This window comes from Mesoplodon mirus (assembly GCF_964341445.2).
Source record: "Mesoplodon mirus genome assembly, chromosome: 10".
NCBI lineage: Eukaryota > Metazoa > Chordata > Mammalia > Artiodactyla > Ziphiidae > Mesoplodon > Mesoplodon mirus.
Window position 1 is genome coordinate 33,040,786 of NC_138986.1, and position 26,394 is coordinate 33,067,179.

Sequence of the window (26,394 nt, forward strand, 5' to 3'; positions counted from 1 at the left end):
TCATTTTAGCTTCACAGTTGTTTAAAAATAGAATTTTTTAGAACTACCATATGATCCAGCAATTCCACTCCTGGGTATATATCCGAAGAAAATGAAAACATTAATTTGAAAAGATACATGCACCCCAGTATTCAGAACAGCATTATTTACAATAGCTAAGATTTGTAAGCAACCTACGTGTAAAGAAGATGTGATATATATATTCGATGGATTATTACTCAGCCATAAAAACAAATGAAATTCTGCCATTTGCAACAATGTGGATGGCCCTAGAGAATATTATACTTACTGAAATCAGACAGAAAAAGACAAATACTCCATGTTACCACTTATATGTGGAATCCAAAAACGGAAACAAATGAATGTATATAACAAAACAGAAACAGACTCACAGATATAGAAAACAAACTAATGGTTACCAGTGGGGAGAAGAAAGGGGAAGGGGCAAGATAGGGGTATGGGATTAAGAGATAAAAACTACTATGTATAAAATAAATAAGCTACAAGGATATATTATACAGCCCAGGGAAATATAGCCATTATTTGTAATAACTTTAAATGGAGTATAGTCTATAAAAATATTGAATCACAATGTTGTACACCTGAAACTAATATAATACTGCCAATCAACTATATGTCAATAAAAATAAATAAATAAATAAATTTTAAAAATGGAATTTTTAAGATTGAAGTACAGTTGATTTACAATGTTGTATTAGTTTCTGATGTACAGCAAAGTGATTCAGTTATATATGTGTATATATATATATACATATATATATATTCTTTTTCAGATCCTTTTCCATAATAGGTTATTACAAGATATTGAATATAGTTCCCTGTGCTATAGAGTAGGATCCTGTTGTTTATCTATAATACATAAAATCATGTATATCTGTAATTCCCAAGCTCCTAATTTATCCCCCCCTTCCCCTTTGGTAACCATTAAGTTTGTTTTCTATGTTTGTGAGTCTGTTTCTGTTTTGTAAATAAGTTCATTTGTATCAAAAAATGGAATTTTTGAGATGGAAGGCTTGGGTATCTAAAAAGATTTCAATTTAAGCCTGATAACATGAAAACTGTTATTTTTTTTCATTCTACTTCTAAAAAGACCATAAGATGACTTCACAAGGCTAAAGTTTCATATTGGCATTTACAGTTCTGTCCTGGTTCATTAAGATGCTACCTTCTAGGAAGTTTTGCCTCTATCCATACAGTCTTCTAACTGGGTTAATAAAGAGCAAAATTTTGAGACAAGTGAAGTATTTCCCATTCTTGCTCCAAAAAATTGTAGAAATTGTAAGCAAAATAATTTTTGGTTGCTTGTACTCAAAAGAATATATAGAAAATAATAGTTCCTCTATGCTATTATTCCTTATAACCTTGTCCGTTCATTCCTTCTACAGCCTCACTGGTTGGCCTGTTTTGCTTTCATTAAGAGCAAGGAACTCTCATGCATGCCTTTTTAGTACACAAAAATCAGGCTTTCATTCTTACAGTTTGTATTAACTCTATTCAAACAATAATAAAATACATCAGAACTTTCATTTCTAAAACAATAAGTAGTAATTATTCTTCTCAAGAAATGTCTTTTGAAATTTATGGGAAAAATATCTAATCTTCCATTCCCCACCTCACCTGAAAATAGCTTCAAATTAAAGGAAAAGAACCAGAGATCATTCAACAGGATACACTGAAGGAAGGTATTCTTTCTGGGAATAATACAAAAAATTACAATCATGTACTGGTAACTGAAAGCAGAAAGAGCTTACAGAATTGGCCTGCTTCCGGGCTTGGTTTATCAGTTCTTTTATCTCAGAGATGTTTTTCTTCAGGTTATCCTCAAGTTCCTTGATGGGTTTGAGCTTATCTATCAGTCGATCAGCTTCTTGTTCTAGATTTTTTACAGTGGCATCTGCATCTGCAACTGCATAGAACAAGATTAGCACATACCATGCACTCACACTCATACACACACACAGACACAGACACACATGAACATGCATGCACACACAGACACACATACACAGAAATGAAAATAGCAGTATGCTTAAGTAAATAATGGAAAAGATTTCATCTCATCCACACGACAAAAGCAAGGCCATGACAGTTGAAGCAGTTTGTGATGGCAAATGGAAATATTTTAGTTGGGACTCAAGCAGACCAGAGATGTTAGAGAAAGAAGGCCAGAACTTTGGTTTTGTGATTGAGGTGAAAATTTGCATTGAAGATTGAGAATATGATGAACTTAATTCAATGCTTAATTTCTAGCTTCAGCCCCAAAGCTAACCTTTATAGCATAGAACTTTAGTCATAGAATCAAGGAATTGGAGAAGCATCTTTAAAATGTCACCTAGTCTGTCCAAGCCAGAACTGTACTTAAATCAGGGTTCTCACACAAAATTGGTTTTCCTTCTTTTTCTCACTGTCTTTCTTTTTGCATCTTAATGAGAAAAGCTATAAAAATGTCTTCTGAAAAACATCTCAATGTTGAACCATCCTTCGACTGAAGGCCTATGTTATACTTTAATTAAATCTTTCATGCTGCAGTTCATTTTCATTTTGAAGAATAGTTGATTCTCCTGCTCTTTACATTAGGTTGAACCACATTAAACTGTCACTTTTGTAGTTAACATTTAAAGAAGGTTGAATATTGACAATTTTAAAAGGGGTTTAACCTTAAAATAATTTAAGGTTATCACTGATCCTTAGACTTCCAGCTTGTGCTTTTCATAGGAGGGCAAATGACACATGGAAAGTCAATTATTCTGTCCTTAAGATGCTGACAGTCTTATCCAAACCATGTCATTAATTATCTGATCAAGTGTATATTGTTCTGTTTTCTGTCATTGCCACCCTGATGAAAAAGAGAAACTGCTTAAGGTCCAAGGCTTTTGGCCCTGATGAACTATGAATGATCTGGGAATTAATCCTTAGGAATGAATCAGATGTGCTTGAAAGGAAGTAAGTTATTTTAAAACTCGGTTTTGAAGTAAGTATTTTGAACTCATGCTCATAAATATGAGTTATATTGTTAGTGATGTTTAAAAAGAACTTGGTCTATTATTTTATTTTATTTTTATAAATTTATTTATTTTATTTATTTATTTTTGGCTGCATTGGGTCTTCATTGCTGGGCGCAGGCTTTCTCTAGTTGCAGGAAGCAGGAGCTACTCTTCATTGCAGTGTGCGAGCTTCTCATTGCGGTGGATCCTCTTGCTGCAGAGTATGGGCTCTAGGTGTGCGGGCTTCAGTAGTTGTGGTGCAGGGGCCTAGTTGCTCCACGGCATGTGGGATCCTCCTGGACCAGGGCTCGAACCCGTGTCCCCTGCATTGGCAGGCAGATTCTTAACTACTGCGCCACCAGGGAAGGCCCATGGTCTATTATTAACTTCAACTAATAGAGTTGCTAGATCAAGAACTGACTCTTCTGAAATGCAGGTTATTGAGGTCAAAGCTCTTGTTACATAATTGTATAGGTATTCAACATAAAGACAGTTACCCCTCCGTTTTTACACTTTAAATAAACCATTTATCCATTTTCTCCCTTCCTTTAATATTCCCCAATATTACTCTGATATTCTGAAAGTTATTCTAGAAGTGAGAAAAAGTGATTTAGATTTAGATTCATGAGAATGAAAAAAGGGCTATGCAGGGACTACTTAGACAAGTAATGAATCCTTTTCTTCTAGAGCTCCCAGAAGCTTTTATCAAATGGTTCAAAATGGAACCTGGAGGTCCCCCATCCCCTACTTTTTTTTCCCCCCCTCTATCTTCTGTAGCAGTCGAAGTCATATGGAAATTATCTTCTTGAGGTTTTAAAAATAACCTGTCATATTGAGTCTGATATTCTCTTGTGTAGTAGTTTTTGAAAACTTCTCACTTTCTTCCATAATTATTTGTGTGGATTTTAAAATCATTGCTGAAGACAGATTTTAATAACAATGTTTTACTAGAGAATTATCTATCTCTTTTAGTCTTTACAATTTATTAGCCTAGAGTTTTGCCAAGTCTTCTCTTACCTGCTAAATTTCTTCCCTTATCTTGTTATATCTCCTTCAGAACTTTGCTTATTTGTGCTTTATTTTTCTTTATTAAGCCTGTCAGGCCTCTAAAATTTTTAATCTTTATATTCCTAAAGATATACCACTTGAATTTATCACATCTATTATTTTCTGTCTTCTAATTCATTACTTTTTTATCGTCTTTCTTTTAGTTGATTTTATTTTGTCTGACTTATAGAGTTGATTGCCTAAATTGTTTATTTCAATGCTTTTTAGTAATATTGCATTCAGTTTCCACTGAGGACTGCCTTCATTGTATTTCTCAGGTTTTGATATGCTGGATTTTATTATTACTATTTTCTATTTTTCAGTTTTATTTTTGACTTGGAATTTAAACTATGAAATTTTTTAAGACAGAATATTTTTATATCCCAGTGACTGCTCACTTGTTAAGGTCTGATTTTATTAATTTTGTTTTATGTGTCTCCAAATATAATGCTCTTGAAGTTGAGAATAATTACTTGTAAGGGGGGGAGTGAGCTTCGGGGGGACAGCAACAACAGCAATGTAGATTTTAATCTATTTTAATCCTGCTAGAAGTAAGTCATTTGGACTTCAGTGGCTGCATATATGTTATTAGAAGCATCATAATTTAGTTGAATCTGTGGGAGAATTCAATTTTCTACTTTTATATGGATAACAGATATTTCACTAACTTTTCAAACACACAATTAAAATATTTATGTCAAATATATTCACATATTAATTTTTTGTAAGGGAAGATTCCTTTATTAATCCAGCATTAATACTGTGACACTGGAAAGAATAGCTATCTGATGTTTAAAGCAGTACTAAAACATGGAAACATGCAAAGCTGAAGCTTTCTGCAATAGTCAACCAAGCATAAAAATTACTAAAAGGTATGCAAGTAAACATATACATACTGATTTCTTCAGGTAATTTCATATGGAAGTAAAACAGAAAAATAGAAAATTCATGAGAAAATATTTTTAATAGGTATTATAAAGTAGTGATTATCAAAAAAATAGAACTTTTCACAACAGGTGCTAATTACAAATTCACCCCATTTTAAGTCAAACTAGTGTTATCAAGTAAAAGTCCACAAAAACATGGCATTTAGCAACCATTGTTCATATTAAAAGGAGCTTTATTATAATGTTCTAATAAGATAGAAACAGACCCAGTTTAATTAGTGTTTATAGATATTAACTATTTCTTTTGATGATAGAATCATAAGTGAGATAAATAGTATAAAAAGGCCACTCTCAGCTGAGAATCAATCTGAAAATGAATGAAATGATACCTTAACTTACAGAATAAACGAGAGAGAGTGACACTTACTTTAAAACTTATTTTCATTCATTTCTTGGGGGGAAATATTGTGATTTGGCATGAGTATGAACCAGTTATTCAGATGGTATCTTTGAACTACAGGGGTAAGCTAACTCTGGGCTTACATAAGAAATAAATTTAAAACTATATATCTCTTCTTTTTCTTCCCTGAAGAAGTGATGAGGAGTGAAATCCTTCTCCCTAGCTCCGAAGTGCATGTCAGCTGTGTTTGTACTCTTCCTTGCTCAGGAAGGAGTCATGCTAGTTGTATCTGTTATTTCATAGCATCATTAGCCTTTGATCTGAGGCAAAGGTGCTGAAAAATCAGGCTCCACTCCCTCCATCGAATGGCATCTGGATTATACAGTGTATAAGGTCAATAACTGTGTTTTTGTTATTACACTCTACAAATGTTTTAATTCCCAGTAAATATATTGGTGCCATATAAAGCAGGCTAATCTCTTGAGACTGACAAGTACAAAGAATCAAGCATCTCCTTTGGTGAAATCACATACTAAAATAACATTTTATCACTTGAAAGAATAAAAAATATTAGAAATCATAATGTTTATTGAGTGTAATTAATAAATTATTATATTTAGTTCTCCCACATTTTCTTGTAAATCCTTGTTAACTCAATATAGTTTAATACAATATACAAAAGATGTAAAGAAATATTCTTCTTGATAAACTAGATAAAAATTTTAATTTCCTGATAATGTTAACTAACCAGAATCTAAGTAATAAATATTAATATTTTCCAATTTGAATGCATTTCAAGTTGATCTTATTTAATATCCTGTTCTAACAGGCCTGCTAATAAGACTGCTCCTTGACCTCTAGGTTCTATGGAATTTCACCAACTCCGAGGATATAATTTCCCAAGTATAACTGTATTTTCAATTACTCTAAAGGATTTAAAAATATTTGGCATCGCTATACCAAATATCATGTAGATTTGAGAATTCCTAATTTCCTCTCAATTGGATGAAATTTGAATAAGATAAGCTCTAGTGCAGAGCTGGGAGTCTTGGATTCTGTTTCTGGAGCTGCACACACTCAATTCCTGAGCCCAGTCTATGAAGGGTGGAGGGCAGACTACACCACTACGAGGGTCCCTTCCTGCTCTAACAGTTATGAGTCTAGGATACTTTTATAGTGTGAAGAAATAAATGACATAATCAAAGTGAAAAAGCACATCTTACTGTTCTTTGAAGGATCTTTTACCACGGCATTTGTTTTGGCTACGCTGTCTGCCAGTTGATTGTAATTTTTCTTCAGGCCATCAAGATTCTGGTGGAGATCTTTAATCTGTGCCAGTACATCTTTAGCTGTGTCGTTGGCTTGTCTTGCTTTGTCCTTAACAGCTTGCAGTTTAGCGGCTGTGTCTGTCAGCAGAAGACGGTATGAGAAACTAAACAAAGGGTCTGGAGTTAGTGGCTTAATCTATGCTTGTCAAAGCGAGGCTGTGGCTGGCTGACCTCAGGGACACAGGCACAGAGGGAAAGGCTGAACTTGGTCTCATTCAGTCATAGCAAATGAAGTACATTTTTAGCTAAATTGAATTTTCTCAGGGACTTTGGCTATGAATACCTGATTAGCTCTTAAAATAGCAATGTGATTGTTCTAAGTGTTCATTGTTTAAGGGTATATTGTGATTTGCTGCTGAACATATTAAAGAGAGAAGTTTGTCCACATGAATCAAGCAGCTTCATCAAAAGTAGGTTTAAGATTTAATCTGCATTTCTGAGGCAGGGGGGAAGGGAATGAATGTGTTTCAATTTTAGTATAAAGAGACTTTTTCAGATATATTAGACCTTGTGTTTGTGTATTTATATTTGTTTTCAGCATTGGAAATTTTCTATGTACATCTTTACTACTGAAGAGGTGACATGAAAATCGGGAAAATTACTTAGGATTTTTAATGTTAAAAAAGTAAAAATCATTAAGGTTTTAATATTTCCTGTTTTGTATAGATGGATGTGTTTCCTTCACCATAATTTGTATAAAAAACATATATATGTGCCTAGTAGTATGTTGTAGATTAGTGGTTAAGACCACAGCCTCTGAAGTTAAACTGCGAGGTTCAAATCATATATGCCTCTTTTAACAATGGCCCTTAGTATCCCTAAGTTTGTCCCCTATAAACTGGAGATAACAATGCTATTTACCTTGTAGGATTAGTATCAGGATTACATACACTTAACATAAACATATTGAATAAGCACTCAAAAAATGTTAGCAACCCTTGCTATTGTTATATCATGCTACTAAAATATAAAAATAGTATCCCTAAAAGAATAGTGCTTTCAGGAACTAATGCAAAACATTAACTCCAAGTACGTGTAATAGGTAGAAAGATATTACAGACATGGTTCAATTCTTAATGTTTTTGAAAGCTAAAACATTTAAGTAACAAAACTTTGCCAGTAAAGATATGCTGAAAGGCAGTGGGCTCTACCTATTACTGTAGGTACTGTAATAAGCTGCAATTGTGTACATCAACATTGTAGAGAACAGTGTCTGTATGATTTTATTTTTCCCACCAATATAAGATTTCCTGGGCCAAAACATGGAAGGACAATACAATCATAAGGTGTCTATATTTTCCTTTTTTTTTTGTGGTACGCGGGCCTCTCACTGTTGTGGCCTCTCCCATTGCGGAGCACAGGCTCCGGACGCGCAGGCTCAGCGGCCATGGCTCACGGGTCCAGCCGCTCTGCGGCATGTGGGATCTTCCCGGACCGGGCACAAACCCGTGTCCCCTGCATGGGCAGGCAGACTCTCAACCACTGCGCCACCAGGGAAGCCCTATATTTTCCTTTTTGTAATTTATTCCAACGAATGTCAGCTAGGGTAACAAATGATAAATATCACAGTGTAAAGTATGATTTAGTTTCTCATTCTCACAAAGAAGAATTCATAAGTAAGAAAACTGTTATCGAATAGCCTGACAATGGTACAAATGTAGTGTTAGGGAAAAAAAGCAGAAGTTAGAACCTTCTTTACGAGTTCATATCCACTGGCATGGTTTGCAGTGTCCTGAATGCTTACCATTTGGAATGGCTGATAACTTTTCCAAAGTGTCATTCAAAGCTCTCAGGAGATCCCTGTTTCTGACATTGGCATTGTCTAATCTGGTTGTCAAGCCATTCAGATGTTCCTCATTTTCTGTGAACAGAAAACAAAAAAGGATGAAATAATTTTAATCATCTCTGAACTGATACATGGATATAAAATTTCAGGTTATTTTAATAAAAATTTAGTTAAAAGCAAGAAATTGATTTACTTTATTGCCATGAGTCCATAAATATATTTCAGACCAGAATATAAAATATGTGTTTATATGACCATTTGACACTTCAACATGTTCAACAATTACATTTTCTTCTCGGTATCTGATCTTTATTTGACTTAATTTGATGGTTTTCTATGGAGAAAAAACTTTGACAGATTTGGTCTTTTATGGCATTTATAATGATGCCCTCTTGACATCACTTCCATTATGTCATTATTTTAAAAATTTTATTACCAAAATGAATCATTGAATTAGCTTTTAAAAATCTCAAATAGATATGATTGTTAAGCAGAATCTCCCAACTTTACTAAATATCACTTATTAATATTTATTTGAAAAAAACAAAAATCAAAAGAATGAATAAATAGCTTCTAGCACATTTCCAATTTTTTATAGAGAAAATAATATTTTACAAATTACTTCAAGTAGGCTTTATATAGGGTTTTTCTTGGTACTTTAGCATGCTTACTTTAAAATTAAAATATATTATTTACTATTACTAATGTAATATTACTACTGTAAATTTTCCAGCTTCTCTCTACTAATTTTTAACATGTCTGAATTTTAAGTTACTTTGTATATAATATTGTATTTTATAGCAGATAAAAACTAGGAATGGAACAAGTAAGGCAGTTAATGATGGTGTGAGCGACAGTATACTAAAACCTTTCATTTTATACCTGGTTGTGCTGGTTAAATCGTTTTCTCTGTGCAAACATTTTTGCTTTTTTTATCTAAAACAGTAAAATAAATAAGCAACTTGGACTGGGGAAGACCGTTATTTGCCAACACCGAGACTGTTGTTTTCGTCACTTTCCTGGTACCCAGAGTGGGCAGACCAGGAGAGACTACATCTCACAGAACAGAGCCAGAACAGTCTTGATTTGATTGTGTGTCCACCCTTGTAGAGGCAGTGCATCTGGCTTCTTGCAAGAACCAAACAAGCCACTGGCAGCTTAGGGAACAATGCTTGCCTTTATTGTCCTTCCTCTGGGAAGAATAGCAAAGGGAAGGGAATGTAGATGGAGGATTCTTAACTGTCAGCATACTGGGTATGAAAAAGAGTACTGAACATATTAATTAATGATCCACTCCATTTCATATCAGGGTTTTATAGGTGGACGAATTACACCACTGTTATACTGCAGTAATATAAGTACATAATATTGTTTGAGGCATCTGCTTTTAGGTTCCAAACCAAAGGCCTAACAGCACTGAAAAACAAAGCATAAAGTATTCCAGCAAAACATGGCTCTAAAATATCAATATGTCCATTTCAGTCACTAAGATATTATTATTTTCAATTCTAGTCCTTCAAAATATACTTTCCAAGTAATTAGATTTTCTCCTCTGTCAATCACAATTCACTTTTCTTTTAGTACTTCTGTTACTTTCACTGCACTAAAGTAAAATCTTTGACTAGGTTATGGAAAGAATACTTTCTGAAATAAAGACAGTCTGATATTGACTGTGATAGCCATATGAATTCCCTGAGAATAGTTAAAGGCTGCTCTTTTGATATTAATTTAGAAGTCTTCATCAATTAAGGAAATAGAATGGTACAAATTTCATTTCTTAGTTTCTTGATTGTATTTGACTTTTTAAATAATGAAACATTTAAAATGTTCTGGCAAGCAAGATATACATGTACAGTTGCAAAAATCATTAATTTAAAGGGCATCACTTGGTGTACACTATTTTATGAATTCTGATAGCAAATACTGGCAGAATAATCAGGCCAATTATTCAGAAGAACGACTGATCTGAAGAACATTGTTACTGCCGTCCCTCAAGTTTCAAAGCAGTGATTTTGTTCCTCTGCTTTCTGTACTAGAAAGTCAAGATGTGAATATTCTGAGCCTGTTCTGATTTCTTTGTTTCAGCTATTTGACTCTACTTTCTTGTTAATTTATCCTTTCTTACACTCTGGTCATTTTTTTCTGAAGTACTTTTTGGAATTTCTCAAACCAAGTCTCAACACTTTATAGCTTTGTCAGTCTAATTCTTTAGATGAATAGAAGTTGTATGCAGAAAAGAATTACAGATTTTAAAATGGAAAACTTACAAAATATTAGCCATGAAAACCTAGAAAAATAAGCACTCCAAGGCTGGCTTTAAATGCAAAGATATATGAGGCAGAGGTATCTATAATCAAAATGTAAGGAAGAACGCATGTGGTCCAGTTAGAATGGTAACATGGCCAAAGAAACAGAATTATTGGTAGTTAAAAAAAATATCTAACCCAATTCTTTACTTGTAATTTTTGGAGAACAAGAAAAGGATCCAAATTATAATCATAGTGCATTTTCTGCCCCTTATTTCTTCAGTATTCATACTCATTAGCTGTAGCCAAGTCATTTATCTTCTCTCTAGATATCACACCCAACGAACCTCAAAGGCTACACACATGCTCCAGCTTTGGCTCTCCCTTTCTCATTCTCTCCTCCCACATCAGAAGACAAATGTCCAGGAATGGGTTCGTCAGAGACAGAGCTCATAAAGTGAGGGAAAGAAGCAGAACAGCCAGGGTAGACTGTGAACATTCCTGAAAATATCATTCACCTTTGTTGCATAACCATTGACATTGAACCAGGTAGACATATTCAGAATGAAAATCACTAGACAGAGTTGTATGTTACTTCCATTAATAATATGCATTTACTTATGTTGACCTCATTCCTGGTACTGTGCTAAACATATTAGAGTTTAGTTTACTTGGAACTGCTAACACTGAACTATGCTATGTAATATCTCAAAATAAAGCTATTACAGGTAAATCAGTTATACAGCAGAAACTAACACAACATTGTAAATCAACTAGATTTCAATAAAAATAAAAAAAAATAAAATAAAGCTATTACAAGTATATCTTTGATCATTAATAATGCATTCTTTTACAAATTCTAGCCATTAGAGAAATGAAATTATTACAGGACATGGAGCTGGGATTTGTGGGTTCAAATGTCATTTCTACCCCTTTTTACATGTGTAAAATGAAGATAACAACTTCCTTCATATGACTGATATGAGAAATCAATTGAAGGATGTATGAGAAAGTACTGGATTTATCACAGGCAGTTACTAAATAGTAACAAATAATTCATGTTGGTTTGATAATTTATATTGGCCTGATAATTGCCCTGGTATGTTTGCCAGTTTTCAATAATATTATTTATGATTTGCTTTCTTCTTTGTTTAAACCGCATCATCCAGAAACTAAAGTTGTTAAATTTTCTATTATATTTTTTTAATATATGTATATAGCTCTCATTTTCAACTAAATATAAGAATGATTTTTATAGATTTTAATGGGAATGTTCTATTTTGACTGTTCACACTCATCTAGTTAAGTTCCTCAAATGCAATTTTTAATTTTTATTAATATGAACAAAGCATAAATAAATACCTTGAGAGAATCCCTCATTCACAAGGGTGAAGTTTGTAGAAATGTTTTTAATTTTGAAGGGATCTAGTTAAATAGAATCTACTGCAAAATTACCATATAGATAACATTTTGCAAGCAAAATTTTCATTACCATGACATTTGTCTTATGAGCTACTACTTGTACTCAATATCACTTCTGACTTGCTCCTTTACCAAAAAATGGAGAAATATCCTCTCTTTAAGATTTCTTTGTAAAAAAATTTTACAAGGCTACAAATCTGTTTCATCTTTTGTTCTAGAGGCTCCTTCTGAATTAGAGAACAGGTTAATCTCTGCAGAGCTTCTATCTGCAGTTCCGAAGCAGCAAGTTTGGAATAGGTAAGGGATCTGTATGAAGTCAGGTGGAAACCTTGATTTTGACCTTTCTGGTAATGAGAGATTCCTGCTACTCTCTTCCATTCACTCATTCTTTATCAAATATTTGTTAGGGCCATGAGTTTTAATGTGTCACCTCTGCACCATGGCAAAAGCCCAGCGTTTTTGTCCAGCAGTGGTTAAAAGCATCAGCTTTGAAGCCTGACTAACTTGTTAAATTGTTGGCTCCACTATATTTATGAAGTTTATTCAATCTGTTAGTATTTCTTCGACTTAAATGATTTTGCTTTAAATATCAAAGGTGGTCAACTGTACTAAATTATATAATATATGATTGCTCTGTACAATTTATTAATTTTATTACATTGCATTATGGGTTTTTGTTGTTGTTGTTGTTGTTTTTTTGCAGTACGTGGGCCTCTCACTGTTGTGGCCTCTCCCGTTGCGGAGCACAGGCTCCAGACGCGCAGGCTTAGCAGCCATGGCTCACGGGCCCAGCTGCTCCGCGGCACGTGGGATCTTCCCGGACCGGGGCACGAACCCGCGCCCCCTGCATCGGCAGGCGGACTCTCAACCACTGCGCCACCAGGGAAGCCCCTGCATTATGTTTTTTACCTTTGGATATTTTAAGAACATAAGAAGTACAATTTCCCTCAAGTTACTTTACTATAATTTTTCATCCACTTATATAGTCCTTTGTCTTCTTAATATTGAGATTTCTAAGAACCTGCCCCTAGGTCAACCCCATGACTGAGTACAGGATCCCAACGTCTGTGCAGGAAGAGCAGCTGTTTAAGGAAGAAAGCTGGGTGAAATTCAGAACACTATTCCTGCCCCTAGCATCCTGTTAATTGATTTGATGAGGTTGCTACACCCAGTCTTTCCACTTTGGGGTACACCTAGCCTTCTTTCATGACATTATTATCCTATGCTTCCCTTTCGCCTGTTGCTGTCACAAGTTTGCAAAGTGTCCTATCTCTGATTGCCTCTTTTGTCCAGACATGTACCAGTGACTGTGTATGGGAACTTCTAAGATCACTTAATGGAACCTGTGTTTATAGGAAGGCATATTACCGATAAACTTTGTCCTGATCTAAAAGTGCCAAGTCAGCTCTTTTTCAGCATGGGCACTGTGCTTTCTAGGTCCTCAACAGCTGTTAGCTGCAACTGCACAGGCTCTTCTACCCCACTACACGGTTGTAGTAGAAGTCCAAGGAGAGGAGGAAGGGGAATTTGCCTGGTGGCAAGATCTCCAAAGACTTAAAAGATATCAGGATAGAGGGAATTCTCTCTTCAGCCAGTGGAATGAGAAATCAAAATGACCAGACATCAAAAACTCCATGTGGCTCCTTTAGGGCAAGCTCTAAAGCCTGATTGTGGGCTTGTAGGCTTGTTTTGTTTTGGCCAGCAAGATATTCTAAAAGAAATGTACTTTAAACAACTTTAAGTAAGACAAGTACTCTCTCTGGTTCTAATAGTTCCTGCCCTTCTATGTTTGGCCACTCTTTTGCCCCTTTTCCTTTTAACTCCTAAACCAAGCCCAACTCGGTTTCAATTTCTCAATTTTCTATATTCACAAGGTTAAGGAGGAACAAAAACTCTGTATGAGGAATCAGCAATTTCTACAGGAAAAGATTGCTTTGTTCTTCAGACTACAGTAGGCTAGGGGATCCAGGCTTGGTTTTGTCCATTTAGTCCAAAATTATTTTTTGTCAATGGAATGGATTTTGTTTCTCTTTCATATGCCTACCTATGGGAAGGCTGATTCTGGCAAATGGTAGTATGCAAATTCAAAAGGAATATATATATGTATACTTTTGGCTGCACCACACGGCTTCTGGGATATAGTTCCCCGACCAGGGATTGAATCCGCACCCTTGGCGCTGAAAGCATGAAGCCCTAACCACTGGATCCCAGGGAATTCCCAAAAAGAGTATATTTTTAATAATATAAAAATGCTTTATTTACTTTTGGGGGGGCAGGGAATAGCGACTTTATTTGGAAAGCCAGCAGACTATGAAGACTAGTGTCCCACAATATTTAACTCCTGAGTCATACTTTGGCTTAACATCACTGCAATATTCCTGTTTATTCTCTTTTTTCTAATCTGAGATAATAACATAGATTCTTAACAGGTTAGTAATTGCAAGTGTTATTATATTCATGATCGCAAAACCATTCTGATACACTTGTCTGGACTTAATGACTCAGTGTCTGGAGAATCATAGTACAGAAGAAAAGTATGGATTAATTTGATTAAAGTAAATGTTTGGAATAATTCTGGCACTGTTCCGTATTTTGGACAGCATCATATGTCATACAATTCACGGACTCCATATTCTTGGGCTTGGAAATAGATCTTTTTATTCCATATGCGTGTCGTCCATTTTACAGAAATGTTATCTATTTGTTCATAAGTAATTAAATAGTTTCACTTATTTTGGGCAAAGATGAAAAGTAGGGATAAATTAAGAAGTAAAATAAAGTTGAAAAGTTACTCTATATAAGATCAGGTATATAATTATAGAATCTTAGTATTTTCAGACTTCTAATATACCATCCTCAGCTTCATTCCTTGCCCTGTACACATTCCATGAGAACCTCAACCAGCCATTTTATTGACAAAAATGTTTCGTCAATCTACAAAGTAGTATTAATTCACCCAGTGGCATTAATTTATCTTCTAACTCTTTCAATCATCAATTTGTACCAAACCCCATATCCTTCAACAAAACAATTTTTATCTCCATGGACGTTCAATCAATTCAATGTAGAATGGCTTCAAGTCTCAAATGCACAGAAGGGCAAATTTACTTTTAACAAATGTATATTCAAAAATTAAAAAGCAAAACAAATTGCTCCTGGCAAGTTCAGGTTCCCGCAAGGCAAGGACAGCATAAAAATGGCAGGGGGAAGCTCTAAGTCATTCATGACTAAAGCTCATGAGCTAACTGGATTGTACTGAATCGAACCAAGGAACAACTTAGAAATATGGAGTGTATACTGGCCTCACCATTTTTTATTCCTTCTAAGTCCAGGCACCATAGAGAGAGAAATGACTAAATCTCTATTTTTAATAGCTGCTGTAAAGTATTCTGCTCTGTAGGGCCTATTTCAGCAGTTCCTGGTGGTAATATATGGCATTTCCCTGATTAACAGCCATTTTATAACTTGTGTAATTGGCCACAAATCAGGGGAATGTCATAATGTAGCAAGAAAACATTCCTGTCTCCATCAGAGCCTTGGCTTGGATTTCTGGAGGAATTTCTGGAGGAATTTCTGGAGGAATTATTACTTGAGTAGTTTGTGGGTTTTCATTACTTTAAACAATGTACAAAAAAAGTACAAAAAAAGTACAAAAAAAGACATTTAAACTAATGAACATTTCTGTCACCTAACCCCTTCTACCATGCCTGTCCTTAGATTTCTTTCTCCCTTGGAAAAAATTTCTTAAAAATCAGATTCTATTTTCATTTTTATTTTTATTTTATTTTTTTTTAATTTAATTTTATTTTTTTGCTTTATAACAAATTTAATCAGTTATACATATACATATGTTTCCATATCCCCTCCCATTTGCGTCTCCCTCCCACCCTCCCTATCCCACCCCTCCAGGCGGTCACAAGGCACCAAGCTGATCTCCCTGTGCTATGCGGCTGCTTCCCACTAGCTATCTACCTTACGTTTGGTAGTGTATATATGTCCATGCCGCTCTTTCACTTTGTCACAGCTTACCCTTCCCCCTCCCCATATCCTCAAGTCCATTCTCTAGTAGGTCTGTGTCTTTATTCCTGTCTTACCCCTAGGTTCTTCATGACATTTTTTTTTTCTTAAATTCCATATATATGTGTTAGCATACAGTATTTGTCTTTCTCTTTCTGACTTACTTCACTCTGTATGACAGACTCTAGGTCTATCCACCTCATTACAAATAGCTCAATTTCTTTTTTTTTTTTTTTTTGCGGTATGCGGGCCTCTCACTGTTGTGGCCTCCCCCGTTGCGGAGCACAGGCTCCGGATGCGCAGGCCCAGCGGCCATGGCTCACGGGCCCAGCCGCTCCGCGGCATATGGGATCCTCCCAGACCGGGGCACGAACCCGTATCCCCTGCATCGGCAGGCGGACTCTCAACCACTGCGCCACCAGGGAGGCCCCCAAATAGCTCAATTTCATTTCTTTTTATGGCTGAGTAATATTCCATTGTATATATGTGCCACATCTTCTTTATCCATTCATCCGATGATGGACACTTAGGTTGTTTCCATCTCCGGGCTATTGTAAATAGGGCTGCTATGAACATTTTGGTACATGTCTCTTTTTGAATTATGGTTTTCTCAGGGTATATGCCAAGTAGTGGGATTGCTGGGTCATATGGTAGTTCTATTTGTAGTTTTTTAAGGAACCTCCATACCATTCTCCATAGCGGCTGTACCAATTCACATTCCCACCAGCAGTGCAAGAGTGTTCCCTTTTTTCCACACCCTCTCCAGCATTTATTGTTTGTAGATTTTTTGATGATGGCCATTCTGACTGGTGTGAGATGATATCTCATTGTAGTTTTGATTTGCATTTCTCTAATGAGTAAAGATGTTGAGCATCCTTTCATGTGTTTGTTGGCAGTCTGTATATCTTCTGTGGAGAAATGTCTATTTAGGTCTTCTGACCATTTTTGGATTGGGTTGTTTGTTTTTTTGTTATTGAGCTGCATGAGCTGCTTATAAATTTTGGAGATTAATCCTTTGTCAGTTGCTTCATTGGCAAATATTTTCTCCCATTCTGAGGGTTGTCTTTTGGTCTTGTTTATGGTTTCCTTTGCTGTGCAAAAGCTTTTAAGTTTCATTAGGTCCCATGTGTTTATTTTTGTCTTTATTTCCATTTCTCTAGGAGGTGGGTCAAAAAGGATCTTGCTGTGATTTATGTCATAGAGTGTTCTGCCTATGTTTTCCTCTAAGAGTTTGATAGTGTCTGGCCTTACATTTAGGTCTTTAATCCATTTTGAGCTTATTTTTGTGTATGGTGTTAGGGAGTGATCTAATCTCATACTTTTACATGTCCCTATCCAGTTTTCCCAGCACCACTTATTGAAGAGACTGTCCTTTCTCCACTGTACATTCCTGCCTCCTTTATCAAAGATAAGGTGACCATATGTCCGTGGGTTTAACTCTGGGCTTTCTATCCTGTTCCATTGATCTATCTTTCTGTTTTTGTGCCAGTACCATACTGTCTTGATTACTGTAGCTTTGTAGTATAGTCTGAAGTCAGGGAGCCTGATTCCTCCAGCTCCATTTTTCGTTCTCAAGATTGCTTTGGTTATTCGGGGTCTTTTGTGTTTCCATACAAATTGTGAAAGTTTTTGTTCTAGTTCTGTGAAAAATGCCAGTGGTAGTTTGATAGGGATTGCATTGAACCTGTAGATTGCTTTGGGTAGTAGAGTCATTTTCACAATGTTGATTCTTCCAATCCAAGAACATGGTACATCTCTCCATCTATTTGTATCATCTTTAATTTCTTTCATCAGTGTCTTATAATTTTCTGCATACAGGTCTTTTGTCTCCTTAGGTAGGTTTATTCCTAGATATTTTATTCTTTTTGTTGCAATGGTAAATGGGAGTGTTTCCTTGATTTCACTTTCAGATTTTTCATCATCAGTATATAGGAATGCCAGAGATTTCTGTGCATTAATTTTGTATCCTGCAACTTTACCAAATTCATTGATTAACTCTAGTAGTTTTCTGGTAGCATCTTTAGGATTCTCTATGTATAGTATCATGTCATCTGCAAACAGTGACAGCTTTACTTCTTCTTTTCCAATTTGGATTCCTTTTATTTCCTTTTCTTCTCTGATTGCTGTGGCTAAAACTTCCAAAACTAGGTTGAATAAGAGTGGTGAAAGTGGGCAACCTTGTCTAGTTCCTGATCTTAGTGGAAATGGTTTCAGTTTTTCACCATTGAGGACGATGCTGGCTGTGGGTTTGTCATATATGGCCTTTATTATGTTGAGGAAAGTTCCGTCTATGCCTACTTTCTGCAGGGTTTTTATCATAAATGGGTGTTGAATTTTGTCGAAAGCTTTCTCTGCATCTATTGAGATGATCATATGGTTTTTCTCCTTCAATTTGTTAATATGGTGTATCACGTTGATTGATTTGCGTATATTGAAGAATCCTTGCATTCCTGGAATAAACCCCACTTGATCATGGTGTATGATCCTTTTAATGTGCTGTTGGATTCTGTTTGCTAGTATTTTGTTGAGGATTTTTGCATCTATGTTCATCAGTGATATTGGCCTGTAGTTTTCTTTCTTTGTGACATCCTTGCCTGGTTTTGGTATCAAGGTGATGGTGGCCTCGTAGAATGAGTTTGGGAGTGTTCCTCCCTCTGCTATATTTTGGAAGAGTTTGAGAAGGATAGGTGTTAGCTCTTCTCTAAATGCTTGATAGAATTCGCCTGTGAAGCCATCTGGTCCTGGGCTTTTGTTTGTTGGAAGATTTTTTATCACAGTTTCAATTTCAGTGCTTGTGATTGGTCTGTTCATATTTTCTATTTCTTCCTGATTCAGTCTTGGCAGGTTGTGCATTTCTAAGAATTTGTCCATTTCTTCCAGGTTGTCCATTTTATTGGCATAGAGTTGCTTATAGTAATCTCTCATGATCTTTTGTATTTCTGTAGTGTCAGTTGTTACTTCTCCTTTTTCATTTCTAATTCTATTGATTTGAGTCTTCTCCCTTTTTTTCTTGATGAGTCTGGCTAATGGTTTATCAATTTTGTTTATCTTCTCAAAGAACCAGCTTTTAGTTTTATTGATCTTTGCTATCGTTTCCTTCATTTCTTTTTCATTTATTTCTGATTTTTATGATTTCTTTCCTTCTGCTAACTTTGGGATGTTTTTGTTCTTCTTTCTCTAATTGCTTTAGGTGCAAGGTTAGGTTGTTTATTCGAGATGTTTCCTGTTTCTTAAGGTGGGATTGTATTGCTATAAACTTCCCTCTTAGAACTGCTTTTGCTGCATCCCATAGGTTTTGGGTCGTCGTGTCTCCATTGTCATTTGTTTCTAGGTATTTTTTAATTTCCTCTTTGATTTCTTCAGTGATCACTTCGTTATTAAGTAGTGTATTGTTTAGCCTCCATGTGTTTGTATATTTTACAGATCTTTTCCTGTAATTGATATCTAGTCTCATAGCATTGTGGTTGGAAAAGATACTTGATACAATTTCAATTTTCTTAAATTTACCAAGGCTTGATTTGTGACCCAAGATATGATCTATCCTGGAGAATGTTCCATGAGCACTTGAGAAAAATGTGTATTCTGTTGTTTTTGGATGGAATGTCCTATAAATATCAATTAAGTCCATCTTGTTTAATGTATCATTTAAAGCTTGTGTTTCCTTATTTATTTTCATTTTGGATGATCTGTCCATTGGTGAAAGTGGGGTGTTAAAGTCCCCTACTATGATTGTGTTACTGTCGATTTCTCCTTTTATGGCTGTTAGTATTTGCCTTATGTATTGAGGTGCTCCTATGTTTGGTGCATAAATATTTACAATTGTTATATCTTCTTCTTGGATCGATCCCTTGATCATTATGTAGTGTCCTTCTTTGTCTCTTCTAGTAGTCCTTATTTTAAAGTCTATTTTGTCTGATATGAGAATTGCTACTCCAGCTTTCTTTTGGTTTCCATTTGCATGGAATATCTTTTTCCATCCCCTTACTTTCAGTCTGTATGTGTCTCTAGGTCTGAAGTGGGTCTCTTGTAGACAGCATATAGATGGGTCTTGTTTTTGTATCCATTCAGCCACTCTGTGTCTTTTGGTGGGAGCATTTAGTCCATTTACATTTAAGGTAATTATCGATATGTATGTTCCTATTCCCATTTTCTTAATTGTTTTGGGTTCATTATTGTAGGTATATTCCTTCTGTTGTGTTTCTTGCCTAGAGAAGTTCCTTTAGCATTTGTTGTAAAGCTGGTTTGGTGGTGCTGAACTCTCTCAGCTTTTGCTTGTCTGTAAACGTTTTAATTTCTCCATCAAATCTGAATGAGATCCTTGCTGGGTAGAGTAATCTTGGTTGCAGGTTTTTCTCCTTCATCACTTTAAGTATGTCCTGCCACTCCCTTCTGGCTTGTAGAGTTTCTGCTGAGAGATCAGCTGTTATCCTGATGGGGATTCCCTTGTGTGTTATTTGTTGTTTTTGCCTTGCTGCTTTTAATAGGATTTCTTTGTGTTTAATTTTTGACAGTTTGATTAATATGTGTCTTGGCGTATTTCTCCTTGGATTTATTCTGTATGGGACTCTCTGTGCCTCCTGGACTTGATTAACTATTTCCTTTCCCATATTAGGGAAGTTTTCAACTATAATCTCTTCAAATATTTTCTCAGTCCCTTTCTTTTTCTCTTCTTCTTCTGGAACCCCTATAATTCGAATGTTGGTGCGTTTAATGTTGTCCCAGAGGTCTCTGAGACTGTCCTCTGTTCGTTTCATTCTTTTTTCTTTATTTTGCTCTGCAGCAGTTATTTCCACTATTTTATCTTCCACCTCACTTATCCGTTCTTCTGCCTCAGTTATTCTGCTATTGATCCCATCTAGAGTATTTTTTATTTCATGTATTGTGTTTTTAATCGATGCTTGATTCATCTTTAGTTCTTCTAGGTCCTTGTTAACTGTTTCTTGCATTTTGTCTATTCTATTTCCAAGATTTTGGATCTGGGAAATAGAATCTTGGATCATCTTTACCATCATTATTCTGAATTCTTTTTCAGGTAGACTGCCTATTACCTCTTCATTTGTTAGGTCTGGTGGGTTTTTATCTTGCTCCTTCTCCTGCTGTGTGTTTTTCTGTCTTCTCATTTTGCTTATGTTACTGTGTTTGGGGTCTCCTTTTTGCAGGCTGCAGGTTCGTAGTTCCTGCTGTTTTTGGTGTCTGTCCCCAGTGGCTAAGGTTGGTTTAGTGGGTTGTGTAGGCTTCCTGGTGGAGGGGACTAGTGCCTGTGTTCTGGTGGATGAGGCTGGATCTTGTCTTTCTGGTGGGCAGGTCCACGTCTGGTGGTGTGTTTTGGGGTGTCTGTGGACTTTTTATGATTTTAGGCCACCTCTCTGCTAATGGGTGGCATTGTGTTCCTGTCTTGCTAGTTGTTTGGCTCAGGGTGTCCAGCACTGTAGCCTGCTGGTCGTTGAGTGAAGCTGGGTGCTGGTGTTGAGATGGAGATCTCTGGAAGATTTTCGCCGTTTGATATTATGTGGAGCTGGGAGGTCTCTTGTGGACCAGTGTCCTGAAGTTGGCTCTCCCACCTCAGAGGCAAAGCACTGACTCCGGGCTCCTCAATTTGGGATGATGTGTTGTCTATTCATGTATTCCACAGATGCAGGGTACATCAAGTTGATTGTGGAGCTTTAATCCGCTGCTTCTGAGGCTGCTGGGAGAGGTTTCCCTTTCTCTTCTTTGTTCTCACAGCTCCTGGGTCTCAGCTTTGGATTTGGCCCCGCCTCTGCGTGTAGGTCGCCGGAGGGCGTCTGTTCTTCGCTCAGATAGGACAGGGTTAAAGGAGCAGCCTCTTCGGGGACTCTGGCTCACTCAGGCCGGGAGGGAGGGAGGGGCACGGAGTGCGGGGCGAGCCTGCAGCGGCAGAGGTCGGCGTGACGTTGCACCAGCCCGAGGCGCGCCGTGCGTTCTCCCAGGGAAGCCACCCCTGGATCCCGGGACCCCGGCAGTGGCGGGCTGCACAGGCTCCCGGAAGGGCGGTGTGGGCAGTGACCTGTGCTCGCACACAGGCTTCTTGGCGGCGGCAGCAGCAGCCCCAGCGTCCCACGCCCGTCTCTGGGCTCCGCGCTTTCAGTCGCGACTCGCGCCCGTCTGTGGAGCCCCTTTAAGCAGCGCTCTTAATCCCCTCTCCTCGCGCACCAGGAAACCAAGAGGGAAGAAAAAGTCTCTTGCCTCTTCGGCAGCTCCAGAGTTTTCCCGGACTCCCTCCCGGCTAGCTGTGGCACATTAGCCCCCTTCAGGCTGAGTTCTCGCCGCCAGCCCCAGTCCTCTCCCTGCGCTCTGACCGAAGCCCGAGCCTCAGCTTCCAGCGCTGCGCGCCCCGGCGGGCAAGCAGACAAGCCTCTCGGGCTGGTGAGTGCCGCTCGGCACCGATCCTCTGTGTGCGGATCTCTCCACTTTGCCCTACCCAGGTATGTGGGGAGTTTCTTGCCTTTTGGGAGGTCTGGGGTCTTCTGCCAGCGTTCAGTAGGTGTTCTGTAGGAGTTGTTCCACGTGTAGCTGTATTTCTGTTGTATCCGTGGGGAGGAAGGTGATCTCCGCGTCTTACTCTTCCGCCATCTTACCCGGAAGTCTATTTTCATTTTTATAACACCAGTATTTGTGGGGAAATAGAGGCAAGGGCAGGGCTGGAAGTAGGGTGTGGTGACTCAGGCACTCCCCTCAGGTGTGAAATTCAAAGGGGCACCAAAAAACTCAGTGATCAAGGTAAAAATGTTTTAATGCAGTATTTTTTTAAATCAAAAAAGATCAATGATGAGCAAATATTAACATTTAAAATAAAAACAGGATCTAACTCTGCACTTGCATGGCTCAACCTCTCTCACCTCACCCTGATCCCAGCTCCAGGCAAGGACATTGGAGATGAAGGAGTGATGGCAAACTAATGAGATCAACTCAACTTGCCCAATAGGAAAATAGGGTTGACTCTATAGTTACTGTTCAGGTTGTAATACGTGCAGTCTCCTGCTTAGGATTTTATACATATATAAGGGGTTGTATTTCACCTGTGATATGTAATCCAAAGCATTTACTATCAGAGTGCCATCTATAATGGAGAAAGATCGTGTAATTCCATACTGGCCTCTACTGGAGACTCTTCGTTTAAAGGATGACAAGTATAAATGATGATAAAATCTCTTTTCTTTCTAAGGTTAGTAAAGACCAACACCATTCTTTTACTTAAAAAATATGCTTATTTCCTGATTTGAGATAGTCATTGTGATACTATACACTAGAAATACAAAGTTAAAAAGAAGACCCTGTGACTGTCCTCAAGAAGATGGAAGCCAAGTCCATGGCTGCAGTGATTTGATAAGTCTATGAGAAAGGGATGCACAGAGAAGAGGCAAGTAATTCAGATGGGGTGCTAGGTTTCCCAGAGAAGATGACATTTGAGCTAAATCCTGAAGGTCTGGTAGAAGGCAGTTGGATGAAAAAGAAAGAAGGATGGTGAGAAGTTCCAAAGAGAAGAATGAACACTGTGGAATGTGGAGGCTTGAAATGGTAGCATGTTTTCAGAGGACATGAATGTTTCAGTAAGGTTGCAGAGCTGGATGCAAGCCAGAAAAGGGTGAGTGAGACTGAAGATAGAAACAGGAGGCAATTAAATGAGAACAGGAGATATTTGAATGAAATAAAAATATAATAGCTTATCTAGAGTGTGGCTGTATTGAATAATACATTTTTAATGCAAAACCCATAATATATCAGGGTAGATATATTATGCACTTTGATCCTTGAATTAGGAATAAAATACATAAAAGTGTATTTAAAAGGTGAAAACTTTTCAAGACGTGCCCCACTAAATCGAGTTTCACAAGGATATTTATACTACATCTGCCTGATTGATTCCTTTGTGACTATGATTTCTAAAGTCAAAAAAAAAGAAAGGTGGGGTTTGGTGCTCTTTAAAATTTATCATACTTTAAAAGTTCCTATACTCTAGATACAGATGAAATGATGCTATAGAAATTAGGTTTAAAAATTATGAAGTATTGTCCAGTGCAAAGTGAGGTGTGAAGGCAAAATATTGATGAGAGAGTTTACTTGCACTAAATCTAGATAGTAAAAATAATCATAAAAATTATGCTGCAAGGGGCTTCCCTGGTGGCACAGTGGTTGAGAGTCCGCCCCCTGATGCAGGGGACGCAGGTTCGTGCCCCGGTCCGGGAAGATCCCACATGCCGCGGAGCGGCTGGGCCCGTGAGCCTTGGCCGCTGAGCCTGCGCGTCCGGAGCCTGTGCTCCGCAACGGGAGAGGCCACAACACTGAGAGGCCCGCATACCGCAAAAAAAAAAAAAAAAAAAAAAAAAAAAAATTATGCTGCAACAATTACACTTTTTCAATAATGTGATAAAATATCCTACCAATTACAACTACAATTAAACAGAAAATAATAATAAAAAATGGTCACACTAACCTTTTACATCATTTGCTAACTTCTTGGCTTCATTAAGAAACCTGAAGCTTTTCTGAAGAGAGCCTTTGGCATCTTCCTGTAATGAACCCTGAGGACCTGTTGCCTGTGGACAGAAAAAGAAGTGTCACATATCTAAAACAAAAGAATTATGGAGTAGACATATCTAGCAGGCAATTGGTACACAGAGTTTACCTTCAGGAAAGCATTCTGGGCTACATATGCAGAATAATAAATTATCAGCACGTATTTGTGACTAAAGTCAGGAGACTGTTTATTGGGAGATGAGAAGAAAGCCTAAATAGAACCCTTAGGAATCCCAACATTTAAAGGCAGGTACAGAAGGCTGGGTTGGCAAGGTGATTGAGATTCCAGAAAGGACAAAGAGAACCTAGGAGAGCATGATATTATGGAAATCAAGAGATACAGAAGTGGCTCAGAGTATGATGACTGGCTATGTTGCAAGGTCAAAACTGGTCAGCACTATCAAGTGCTGTCAAATGGTCAAGCAAGTTAAGAACTAAGCACATCCTTGACTTTATCCCTAAGCACATTTCATTCAAGTTGTGGGGTAAGTGGGGGAGAATTTTCTGTACCCTAGGTGTTGAATTGAGGAAGAACACTGCTCTTGAAATGCATCTCAGAGTACTAGGGCAAAACAAAATCTTCTAAATGACAAAATCTTCTAAATGACAATCTCTGAGCCACAATCATCTCCTAGCAAAGATGCATTTGTTGAGCCTTGGACTAAAAGAGGTGACACAAAGATAATAGAGTGATATGGGAAAATGATCATTTAAATTGAATGTTTAGTTATCCATTTTAATAGTGTTTGCTCTTCAAGAATCATTACATGGTACATTAATACCAAAAGATAAATCAAATAGGATCTTACCTGTAAATTTTAAATTGGAAGAGTATTTCAGGGTGCAAGATGAGCTAGAGAATGCTAAATACTTACTGTTGAAGTTATAGATCTGAACTCAGGTCAGCCCAGACAGAATACTCTTCAAATACATCTCCAGTGCCTTAATAACATTTTTTATCAGTCATATGATTTAAACATTAAACTAGGAGAGATTTCAGAACTTGCTACTGTAGTGGCAAAATTTATTTTAAAGTGTTATTCCAACAGTTTTAAATAATCTATTGTTCATAGAACAGATTGATTATATAATACTATGACATCTACAAAAGGACATATAGGAAACATCTACATAAACAAAAAGAGACATTGTGCATTTATATCTAGCACTTGCAAAAAGAGCTGTCTGACAACCCTGACAAATTATTCTATGGGAAATGGACACTCTCTTCAACTGAGAACACAGAAATTCTTAGTCCTGCAGTTTCCTGTGGGAAATTAGGTACAGTGACACCACATAAGTGTAATTTATTTTGAAAAAAAAAGGAAGAGTGTCAATATAAATGGCACAAATCCAATGTACCTTACTCAAAAAAAATAAGCCTCCATTACCCACTCAGGTTCTATATTTGTTCCAAATTTATATGCCGTTCTTACTCCCTTGGTTATAGGTTTCCTGAATCAAAACAGATTAGAGAAAGGAAATTACAAAGAAAGAAGGATGAAGATTCTCTAAATAGGCACAGGAAAACAGCTGAAGTGACAGCTGACAATCTGTCTGACAATGAGGAAAGAAAAAACTAACAACTAGAGAGAAGAGTTTTTAAATCTCAGAAATCCAAATCGATAAGAATGAAATAGGTTTCAATAGATGCCAATATTATTGTAGTAAAATAACTAATGTTGATAATGATGATTCTGAGCCATCAGGATAACACGGGT

At 36.9% G+C, this 26,394-nt stretch overlaps 1 protein-coding gene across 1 annotated transcript in view; it reads right to left on the reverse strand.

Moving 5' to 3' along the window:
- The window catches only part of LAMA2 (laminin subunit alpha 2), a 610,104-nt gene that overhangs the window by 71,313 nt on the left and 512,397 nt on the right, over window positions 1-26,394 (reverse strand). Inside the window, exons 41-44 of the mRNA XM_082634259.1 lie at window positions 24,591-24,693; window positions 8,412-8,528; window positions 6,563-6,745; window positions 1,773-1,927 (exon numbers count right to left, since the gene is read on the reverse strand). Coding sequence (XP_082490385.1) covers window positions 1,773-1,927; window positions 6,563-6,745; window positions 8,412-8,528; window positions 24,591-24,693 — 558 coding nt within the window. The remainder of the gene's footprint in view (window positions 1-1,772; window positions 1,928-6,562; window positions 6,746-8,411; window positions 8,529-24,590; window positions 24,694-26,394) is intronic.